This window comes from Archocentrus centrarchus, chromosome 18 (assembly GCF_007364275.1).
Source record: "Archocentrus centrarchus isolate MPI-CPG fArcCen1 chromosome 18, fArcCen1, whole genome shotgun sequence".
Lineage (NCBI taxonomy): Eukaryota > Metazoa > Chordata > Actinopteri > Cichliformes > Cichlidae > Archocentrus > Archocentrus centrarchus.
Genome location: NC_044363.1, coordinates 8,105,153 through 8,116,883, shown reverse-complemented (window position 1 = coordinate 8,116,883; position 11,731 = coordinate 8,105,153). Strand labels below are relative to the sequence as shown.

Below are 11,731 nucleotides of genomic sequence, written 5' to 3'. Positions count from 1 at the left end.
TCACAACTTGTTCTGTAAGGTCTGAACAGCCTTCGCGTGTAATTAGACCGCGGGAAACAGGAAGCAGCTCAAATCTTCAGCTGAAGAAATAAAGAGGCTCCTGCTATGAATTGTTGAATCTGATGAATTACTGTGTGCTCACTTGTAGATATGGATTTTCTTTTTTTTTTAGTATTAAAAATATATAATTCAAAACTACAAGATCACAGGTAAAACCTAAAAATATCTCACACAAAGGTGAAGAACTGAAAGTAAAAGGTCAAGGCAAGTCTCTAACATGCCTTTTGCTTTAGCGTTCCTGTGGACTGATTAAATCAAAGTCAGATTGTCTCTGTTTCTGTTTTGGTTTGTCACATTAATGTTGTTGCATGATGGTAACTTTGTGGCATTTTGACCCAAATTAATTTTGTTGGTTTGCTACTTTGTGTCTATCCTGTGTGCATACATCTAAACAGAGTGAGAGTGCACTCGTGAAGAGGTTCCTGCACAGCAACGTCATTTAAAGTAACCTTTGGTGCTTATCTACGATCTAATACACTGACATTTCTGTCACTTTCCTTCTAATGTAGTTTCATTTTGATGTGCGCTGAAACTAAACCAGCACACACACACATTCCTCAGCAAGTGTGAAGAAGTCACTCCTCCTGTTACACAAAGTGCTGCTTATTTTCTTGAAGCAGTGTATAAAGAGAAGTGACAGGGTCATACTCACCTTAAGGGAGCACATTCAGCTCTTTGATTACAGAGGTAAGTATTGTCTGGTTATTTCTTGCTGTACGATGCAAATTTAAGGTCTGTGTATGCTTCTCTTTAGTTCTAACTGGGCTGAAATACAATAGTGTGATTTGAATTGGACATGGCAGAGATTATGTGATGAAAAAAATTATTAATATGGTATTTCTTACTTTGAGACTTTCACAATTTAAGTTCAACTTAAACTGCAAGAGAATGAGACGTTATCAGTCCTTCATTTTAATGTGATTCTTTTTCTTCATTTACAAAAACAAAAACATTCAGCCAGCACGAGTAAGCTGACACAGTTAAATTAAAATTAGAATCTTTCAGAGGGTCATGTATGTTATTCTGACCTTTTATTATTTTTATTATTAAATAAATGGAAAAATAAACTGTGATTTATTATAAATTAAATCAGTTTACATGTTTAAAAAAATTTCAGAAAAGCAGCTTTATTTTTGAATCACTGACTTTTTTTGTTGACAAAGAAAAAAAAATGCTATCAAACATTTACACTAAATACGAAAAAGAGTTATGTATAACTTAGCTAACAACGTCTTCACTAGCAAGTAAACCAAAAAAAAAAAAAACATGAACACTCCTGTAGTTTTATATCATGGAGGTCATTTTTAAATGCATGTTTTTCATTCCAGAGAATTTCTCTCCTGCTGAGCTCATGGCTTTTGGTTTAGCCGTCTTTGCGTCCGATCTTTTTGTTGCCTTCATCGTCTACAAGTGGAAAGAAAATAACAAGTCAAAAATTCCTTTTGAATCTGACACAGATTTGTTAGGCCTGATGAATACAGATCATATTTTCTTAAGTGGATCCAATGATAATCTTCATTTTAAGATGTTGTAAGACAAAGACTACCTGATAACTTGAGGAATTATTCATATGAAACAAAATGCTGATCTACAGTTACCAACATGATTCTCCTGTTTCTGACAGGAGGAAGAAAAAATGGATGAGCATTCCAACACAGCTGAGAGGAAGTCAGCAGAAGCTTTGAGCCCAGAAAATGAAACCAAACCTGTGAGTCAATAATATCCTATCTGCTTCAGAGGAAGAAGGAAACAAAGAGCTCAGGTCAATCTAATCTGATATAAATCAGAAACACAAAACTGGAAGAGCTGTTTATTAAACTGACAGGGAGACAAAGAGATTGTATGAGCAAAAAAAAAAAAAAAAAAATCAACAAAGTGCACAAAGCTTAGAGGAATGGAATCCAAGGACTGAGGAATGTCAGGAATGCTGCACAGAAACCCTCATTGCTAATGTGGTTGCTAGCAGAGTGTGACAGTCTGAATTTTGAAAATATGGCAACTCATTGGAAAACGCTCAGCAAATATTCTCTCAGCAGTTCCCCTGTCTTCTATCATGTATCTATATACTATTTGCATATTCTCCAAAATATGTCAATTCAATGGCATTTAAAAAATTACGATCATGAAAAAATCATTTATTTATACTTAGGGTGTAGCGAAGATGACTTCCCAAACTCAAATTTCCTTATTTCTCAAAATTAATGAGGTGAAGCAGGAGAACGAGATGAAGACAAACGAAGGGAAGACCGATGACATCGAGGTCCAGGTGAATGAGGTCAACGAAGGCAAGGCCAGTGAGGTGAACATGATTTCTTCATGTTCTCTTAATAAAAACATTTAGTTTTCTCTTATATTCACATTTGGTTTCAATTATCAATAACCAATAAATAAAGTTAATGGTTATTTCTTTTTCCACAAAATAAAGATGCCATCCTGTGACTCTCCGATAAAAGATATGAATGCTGAAGTTCAGGATGAGAATGAAGGGAAAACCAACCTGCAGACAGCGGAGAAGGAAACAGAGATCAACAACACTGAGGTTCATGTTCTTCATACTGTCTAAAGACACTTTCCACAGCAGCACTGCTGTCTGACAAACAATCTGCTTTTTAGCAGGTGCTCGAAGAGACAGTCGAGCAGCTGGAGAAGACACAAGATGAACTCCAGAGCATGACTGAGGAGATCTGTGAGCTGAAGGACGAGGTATATAACAAATGAAGTCACGTGACGTGTTCCTACTCTCTGCACTTTTTAGCTTGGGCAGATTGGTGTGGTCAAACCCAGACCAGCTGTTCCCCCAGTTATTATGTAGACATTATGCTAAGCTGTAGCCTAAGCAGTATGACTATTCAATTCAATTCAATTCAATTTTATTTATATAGCGCCAAATCACAACAAACTGTCGCCTCAAGGCGCTTTGTATTGTGGGTAAAGACCCTACAATAATACAGAGAAAACCCAACAGTCAAAACGACCCCCTATGAGCAGCACTTGGCGACAGTGGAAAGGAAAAACTCCCTTTTAACAGGAAGAAACCTCCAGCAGAACCAGGCTCAGGGAGGGGCAGTCATCTGCCGCAACCGGTTGGGCTGAGGGGAGAGAAAGACATGCTGTGGAAGAGAGCCAGAGATTAATATCAATTAATGATTAAATGCAGAGTGGAGTATAAACAAAGTAAATAAGGTGAATGAGAAACAGTGCATTATGTGAACCCCCCAGCAGCCTAGGCCTATAGCAGCATAACTAAGGGATGGTTCAGGGTCACCTGATCCAGCCCTAACTATAAGCTTTATCATAAAGGAAAGTTTTAAGCCTAATCTTAAAAATAGAGAGGGTGTCTGTCTCCCGAATCCAAGCTGGAAGCTGGTTCCACAGAAGAGGCGCCTGAAAGCTGAAGGCTCTGCCTCCCATTCTACTCTTAAGTATCCGAGGAACAACAAGTAAGCCAGCAGTCTGAGAGTGAAGTGCTCTGTTGGGGTGATATGGTACTATGATGTCTTTGAGATAAGATGGTGCCTGATTATTCAAGTCCTTGTATGTGAGGAGAAGAATTTTAAATTCTATTCTAGATTTAACAGGGAGCCAATGAAGAGAAGCCAATATGGGAGAAATATGCTCTCTCTTTCTAGTCCCTGTCAGTACTCTAGCTGCAGCATTTTGGATCAGCTGAAGGCTTTTCAGGGAGCTTTTAGGACAGCCTGATAATAATGAATTACAATAGTCCAGCCTAGAAGTAATAAATGCATGAATGAGCTTTTCAGCATCACTCTAAGAAAGGATGTTTCTAATTTTAGAAATGCACAAATGCAAAAAAGCGGTCCTACATATTTGTTTAATATGTGCATTGAAGGACATATCCTGGTCAAAAATGACTCCAAGATTTCTCACAGTGTTACTGGAGGCCAAAGTAATGCCATCCAGAGTAAGTATCTGGTTAGACACCATGTTTCTAAGATTTGTGGGGCCGAGAACAAGAATTTCAGTTTTATCTGAATTTAGAAGCAGGAAATTAGAGGTCATCCAGGCCTTAATGTCTTTAAGACATTCCTGCAGTTTAACTAATTGATGTGTGTCATCTGGCTTCATTGATAGGTAAAGCTGAGTATCATCTGCATAACAATCAAAATTGATGCAGTGCTTTCTAATAATACTGCCTAAGGGAAGCATGTATAATGTAAATAAAATTGGTCCTAGCACAGAACCCTGTGGAACTCCATAATTAACCTTAGTGTGTGAAGAAGAATCCCCATTTACATGAACAAATTGGAGTCTATGAGATAAATATGATTCAAACCACTGCAGTGCAGTACCTTTAATACCTATAGCAAGCTCTAATCTCTGTAATAAAATGTTATGGTCAACAGTATCAAAAGCTGCACTGAGGTCCAACAGGACAAGTACAGAGATGAGTCCACTGTCAGAGGCTCTAAGAAGATCATTTGTAACCTTCACTAATGCTGTTTCTGTACTGTGATGAATTCTGAAACCTGACTGAAACTCTTCAAATTAACCGTTCCTCTGCAGATGATCAGTTAGCTGTTTTACAACTACTCTTTCAAGAATCTTTGAGAGAAAAGGAAGGTTGGAGATTGGCCTATAATTAGCTAAGACAGCTGGGTCAGTGATGGCTTTTTAAGTAGAGGTTTAATTATAGCCACCTTGAAGGTCTGAGGTACATAGCCAACTAATAAAGACTGATTGATCATTTTTAAGATTGAAGCATCAATAATTGGAAAGACTTCTTTGAACAGTCTAGTAGGAATGGGATCTAATAAACATGTTGCTGGTTTGGAGGAAGTAACTATTGAAGTTAACTCTGAAAGATCAACTAGTGTGATACTGATCCTCAACTGTGTTTGTCTGTTAGCTCGAGAAACTTGAGTGGCTGAGAAACGGAGATGAGAGAAAGCTCAATGAGCTAATCCAAGACTGGCAACCACTGCTTGCTAGGGAAAATTGTATATTCCCCAATCAGTTGGGAGGTGAATCACAGGGCTTGCTTATAGCATAGTTGCTGTGAAATCACTTGCTGAAGCCGCAGTCCTGCAGGCCTAGAGGTCATGTAAGTGGCCCCTATGGCAACCACAGGTCACTAGCTTGTATTTTGTAACTGGAGAGGTGGCTGCTGGAGGTTGCTCCAGTAGCAGTCCCTCGGTGAAACTGAGCTCAAAGAGCTGTGTATATGGAGCTGCATGGAAAACCTCGTTGTAATTTGGTTAGCAGAGTGTGACAGTCTCTGTATTTTCAATGGTAGATGCAACTCGTTGGCAAACACTTTTACCGTCTGCTTTTTAACAGGTGCTCAAAGAGATAGTCGAGCAGCTGGAGGAGACACAAGCTGAACTCCAGAGCAAGACTGAGGAGATCTGTGAGCTGAAGGACGAGGTATATAACAAATGAAGTCACGTGACGTGTTCCTACTCTGCACTTTTTAGCTTGGGCAGATTGGTGTGGTCAAACCCAGTCCAGCTCTTCCTCCAGTTATTATGTAGACATTATGCTAAGCTGTAGCCTAAGCAGTATGACTGGTGTGATACTGATCCTCAACTGTGTTTGTCTGTTAGCTCGAGAAACTTGAGTGGCTGAGAAACGACACCCTTAAAGGAATGAATGAGTCACAACGGAAGCTCACCAAGCTTACCCTCGCTATCAAAAGGATGGAGAAAGTAATACTCAAACACACACAAACTATCTTATATGGATACAAAGTCAGTGTTGTTCAGTTCAGTTTGTGGAAAATCACAATGGACGCCTCATGGTACTCAATAAAGAAAGGTAGCCTTGAACACTCTGAGGACGAAATCTCAGAGTGAGGGAGGGCAGCAACTTTACAATCAATCAATGAATCAATGAATCAATGAATCAATCAATCAATCAATCAATCAATCAATCAATCAATCAATCAATCAATCAATCAATCAATCAATCAATCGCACATAAAAATCGAGTTCACATGCAATTAGTGACTTTTTTTGTTCAAAAAGGAGTAGGAGGAAGCAACTGCTGAATAATTCCTGCCAATAACTTGCTCATCCTTTAATTCTGTCTTGATTTTACAGTCAGAAGAATACATAATATGTACATAATACACATCCCCTTGTTATATGTAACTATATGTAGCCAAAGGTATTAATTTTCATACTATGTCATAATAATCAGTTCTATATATTTCTTTTAATATCCAGTATATTCATATAAATATTTAACAATCTACCTCATTCATATAGCGCTTTATAAGTGTTATTTCATATAATTATTTAAACTGATTTATATTAGTACATGTTTTCAAATTATCTTCTAAATTGTTCCACAAATCCACTCCACAGGCCACTATGCACATGCTTCTCATTATTTGACCAGTTTCAAATTTTACCAAATCCATAAATTTCAATATTTTTGACCTTTCGTAATGTGCATAGTGACTGTAGTGTGCTTTTGTATGTTACCCCATAGTTCAACACAATAATTCAATTAAAATAACACCAATGAACAGTATAAAATATGCAGTGATTTCTAAACCTGCTTTGTTTTTCCTAACAAGGCGATGCTGTTTGTGATTTTTGCTTTTATGCAATTAACACGAGGCTTCCAGCTGATTTTATAATTTAATGAGTTTGTTAATATCAAACCATTGTTTCAAATTATTCATGTCTGTTGAGATTGTTTCTAAAAGCTGATGTCACCTAAAGAAAAGATATTTGTATTGTCCACAAATAGTACAAATTTCAGCATGTTTTAGACTTAAAATATGTCATTTATGTATAATATGAATACTTTTGAACCTAGCACTGACCCCTGAGGAACTCCACATTTATATCCATTCCATGCAGGTTGATTTGTTTTCACTTATTTCTACAAAATGTTGTCTCTTTCTTAAATAGCTCTTTACCCAATTCTGTCCAACCCCTCTGATTCCACACCTTTCCAATTTGTTGAGAAGTATGTTGTGATCAATCTTGTCAAAAGCTTAAATCATTCCAAAATCATTCCTGGGTTTTCATTTGGAAGACAAAGTGGCCAAATTTCTCAGTTCCATTTTATTCAGATTTCATGCAAATATGTATTATCCTGGTATTAAAGAGAGGTAAGATAGAAATTCTGAGTTTAATAAAGCTCTTCATTTATCTTTCAGTTGGAGGAGTACACAGACTTGGACAAGCTCCAATCACTTTGTTCTGAGAATACGTCACTGAAGAAAGACCTGCAGACACGGAAGAAAGAGCTTCAGGACAGCAAAAAAGAGGTTATTATCTCACGTTTATCTCTGCTTCTTCAGTGTGATATGAAGTTATGTCTGAATATTTTTTATAAAGAGGAATGAAAACAACAGTATTTCACTGTGTGTCAGGGCTAAGATTGTTGGCAGTGTGAAACTTTCTCACCCCATCTGAGCTTTGGAGATCTTCCACCCAAAGGTGCCACCTTTTGAAATACTTTTCTCCTTTTTTCAAAGTTGAAAGACAAAAGTGATGAAATCGTGGAGCTCCATGCTGAGAAAAACAGGAGGAAAGAAAACGAGGAGAACCTGCAGACCATGAAGCTGAGGCTTGAGGACAAGAATAAAGAGGTTCATGTATTAAATGTATTTCTTGAACTTAAACTTAAATTTTTTCAAAGCTACCTTTCACATTTTTACTCTCCTCCCAGGTGAATGAGGAACTAGCTAAAGTCAAACTTCAGCTCAGGGATGAGCGTCAGAGGAGGACGGATGCTGAGATAAACATGCAGACGCTGAAGAAGGAGCTGGGAGCCAACGATGAAAAGGTTCTTTACTTCAGTTTCTTTCATTATTTCATTAATCTATTTCACCTGTGTCAGACTCAAGGAGATGATTTCATATAGCTATGATTAATGGCCCACTGTTATATAGTGTTCCCACCACTAAATCAACAAATCCCACAATGCACTGCAACAGCTGCTGTGCAGGCCAAGACTTGAGCACTAACTAATATTTCGGTGTTTCCAGTTACTCATTGATCAGTGATCAGTGGATAAAAACATTGGTCAGCACTTTTTACAGCAACATTTATGCTAGCCTGAACCTCAAAAATGGCCACATAAAATTCACATCACAGTTTTTACCTGAAAAATGTGCAAATGTTTATCAGCTTGAACGATATTCATTTTCCTGATGTTATTTTGAAGAAAAATATAATTTTATATTTTATTTAATGTGTTGAGGGGAAACTTGCTGTATTCTGGCCATTTAAATTCATAATAATGATTAAATTATTACTTTTTAATCCTGTTGAGCCCGCGACTCAGACTGTGTCTTTTTGGCCCATCGTATGGCTGAGTTTGACACCCTTGCTGTATTACATTATATCTTCTGTAATAGTCCTTCTGTTTTAATTCACAGTTTACTCTGTAATTCAGTTGCAGTTTCTCTTTGGAACAATCTTAAATTCACATTTCCTATCTAAAGTTATTCTTGATCTTTTTATTACCTCGCCCACCCAGAGTGGAGAGAATAAAATAAACTTTTGGTCTTTTAATTTATGATGGAGTATGACAACACTGATGGCATCTCTTGCAGCGTTGCATTGGTGCATCAAAAATCTGGAGCGGGGGAGGTATGCGGTCTACTGAGTGCCCTGCTATTTAATGACACTATTATTTTTGGTATTATTACTTTTTCACGGTGTCTGTAATTTTGTCTCAAATCTGAACGCCATAGAAACTTTATGTCCTCACTTTGTTTAACAAATGTCCTCATGCTAATCAGAAATGAGCAGAAAAAATAAATAACCTGCACAAGAAAAGATTTCTGTAAAAATGACTTCAGTGTTTTACTTTTTCTGCAAGATAAAAGAAAAAGAGGATGAAATCCTGGAGCTCCGTGCTGAGAAGAACAGAAGAGAAGGAGATGAGAAGGAGCTGCAGACGATAAAGAGGAAACTCCAGACCAACAATGAAGAGGTTCATATTTTGTTCCTGTCAATAAAGCTGCTCAGTGTCTGAGCTTAATCTTAATTAACCAAAGTTTACACCATGAGGTCCTTACCAGACTTCATTGTATGCATCCTTATACATCACGGATACCTTAAATACATTTAAAAATCTACTGGAAGTCCGAAAGTCTTCCAAAGAAAACTTTGCCTTTTCTGTCCCTACAGCTGACCGAGGAAGTCTCTAAAATAAAGCAGCAGCTTAATAATGAGAAGCAGAGGAGGATGGACACAGAAATGACTCTGCAGTCCCTGAAAACAAAGCTGGAGGCCAACAGCAAAGAGGTTATATCTTTTTATTATGTCATTAAACTACCACCTCATATCTTCTGTTACATGTATTCAGGTTTGATTACGTTTTTACTCCGTATCCCAACAATTTGGAAAATTCTGTACTTTAGCTGCTGTTTCTCTCTGGAATTCTCGGTTTCTCTACAATCCACATTTATTTTTTAAAGATTGTTAATTCTGATAATAACTGTTGCAGTCAGTGAAAGTCGTCCTCATTATGGTTAAAAATAAACTGACATGATCAGACTGAATGTTTGTCTGTTCTGATTATCTTTGCAAACGTTCCTGAAGGCAGATAATGAACACAGATGATCACAGAACAAATGATTTCACCGTTCAGTAAAAATGTTTCTCATTTCTTCAAGATAAAAGAAAAAGAGGGTGAAGTCCTGGAGCTCCGTGCTGAGAAGAACAGACGAGAAGGAGATGAGAAGGAGCTGCAGACCACACAGAGGAAGCTCCAGGCCAAGAATGAAGAGGTTCATATTTTGTTCCTTTCACTGCAGATACACAAGATAAGGATGCACACAGCTAATGATGGTTAAAATATTTATTTTCTCCCAACATAACACAAATACATGCAGCTGCAAGAGGAAGCAGCTAAAGTACAGCAGCAGCTTCAGACAGAGAAGCAGAGGAGACAGGAAGCTGAGACGAGCCTGCAGCAGCTGAAGAAGAAGCTGGAGACCAAAGACACAAAGGTTTATACATTTCATTTAACTGCATTATCAAAGTCTGGATGTCTGAGTTTATTCTTACAACCCACAGTTATTATATTCAACAAGCTATAATATGATTTTACTCCTTTTTTGGTTACAGTGTAATCAAATATATCATTGGGCTAATTTCTCAGATCATGTAAAATGTTTAAAATGACTTAAAGTGTTCATACTTTTATGTAACAGATTGTGGGTGTGAAAAGTGAAGCCAGTGTAGAGGTGTGTTAAAGCGCCATTAGTTCTAATGACCAGCAGGGGGAGACTCTGCTGCGCTCTGTTAGCAGAGGGCAGATTTTCTCAGTCAGCAGCGTTTGTGATGTGAAAAGATCTTCTTAAACCAGCAGCTCCTGAGATCCTGATTTCACTGAGACTTTCAAGATGAGACATAATAACAATAATTACACAAGTGTTTTTATAATAATGTAATAAAATATAATGTAAATAAGAATAGTTTAATAAACTAATGGGAACAAGGCAACAATATCTACCTATCCTGTAGCCCACAGGTTAAAATGACATTGTACTTTTTTGTTGCTGACTTTTTGTTGTTGTTGTTCGTTTTTGGTTAATAAATTGTTCACAGCTTTGAATAAACATTTGATTAGATTCTGTGCTGTGACATTTTTTGTCAGTTAAGCTCCGTTTGACAGTTATATTCCCTTATTTCTCCTCCAAGTTTGAAGATGAAGTAACTGAAGTCCAGCAGCAGCTGACGGATGAAGAGCAGAGCGAGGAGGAATCTGATCAAGAAGAGGAGTTCAAGCAGGAGCTGGAAAACCTAGTTGGAAAAATAGGTACATGCTTTTTTTCTATCCATTCATGGGGGTGGGGGGGTGGGGGGGGGGGGGGGGGGGGGGGGGGTGTTGACTGGAGTTTATCCCACCATCATAGAGCACGAGGCAGGGTGCACCCTGGACAGGTCGCCAGCCTTTCACAGGACACACTCAGTCAACCATTCACGCCTACATTTACACTTACAAGCAATTAAGAATCGCCAATTAACCTATGGGAGTTTTTCCTTTTTTGTTTTTTAAGTATTCTTTACTCTGTATGATGTCATAGACTGAGGCCATCCTTACTAAGGTCATCTCAGGACATCTGGAGCTGTAATGTTCAGATTGTTCCCAAACCCCTGTTTGTCTCGTTAAGTCTGCTGGTATGTGTTGTATTATCACAGCCCTACAGTAATAAGAACTGAGACTGTTAATAAGAAACAACTTGATAATGACCCAGGAGCATGGCCCCCAATGAAGTGAAGGGTAACACAGTGGTAATGGGGTTAATGAGCAGAGTACATCCACTTTAAACTCCATTTCCATCTTTTTTTTTTTGTTTTTGCTCCTTTAGACTCAATAGACTAAAATATGACCAAACATTTGATTTTCTGACTTGCATGTGGTCAGAAAAGATAAAAGTGTAACCTTCTGGTTTTTGTGTGTGTCTCATCTTTTCTTCAGGTAAAGGCAGCAGCTGAGGAAGCTGTGAAAGAATCACAGACCTCTGGAGAAGAAACTGAATGAAGGACTGAACGCTGTTTACAGCACAGAGTCGCAGGATAATGTCACAGCCACACAGTTTACTCTGAGTGTTTTACTCAAAACAGCGAGCTTCATAAATCTAATAAAGTGTATGTATTTATTTTATATGGTGGATCACTGAATCTAATGTGGACGACCACGTCCCTGTGAGGAGGGCTGAGGGTAACGTGGGGAG

General features: G+C 37.9%; 1 protein-coding gene across 3 annotated transcripts; it reads left to right on the top strand.

Moving 5' to 3' along the window:
- Positions 1-666: 666 nt before the first annotated feature.
- LOC115797094 (myosin-2 heavy chain-like) lies at positions 667-11,663 on the top strand. 3 transcript variants are annotated; one of them, XM_030753571.1, is made up of 16 exons: positions 667-747; positions 1,685-1,768; positions 2,267-2,359; positions 2,486-2,599; positions 2,677-2,763; positions 5,359-5,445; positions 5,625-5,726; positions 7,193-7,303; positions 7,514-7,627; positions 7,708-7,824; positions 8,866-8,979; positions 9,177-9,293; positions 9,665-9,778; positions 9,884-10,000; positions 10,695-10,812; positions 11,476-11,663. In XM_030753571.1, exons 2-16 carry the CDS (start codon positions 1,697-1,699, stop codon positions 11,490-11,492), a joined length of 1,494 nt encoding a protein of 497 aa, XP_030609431.1. In that variant the 5' UTR covers positions 667-747; positions 1,685-1,696; the 3' UTR covers positions 11,493-11,663. The 3 variants fall into 3 exon arrangements, with proteins under 3 accessions (XP_030609431.1, XP_030609430.1, XP_030609432.1); XM_030753570.1 differs by having other exon boundaries at positions 2,674-2,763; XM_030753572.1 differs by lacking the exon at positions 10,695-10,812 and having other exon boundaries at positions 2,674-2,763.
- The last annotated feature ends 68 nt before the right edge of the window (positions 11,664-11,731 follow it).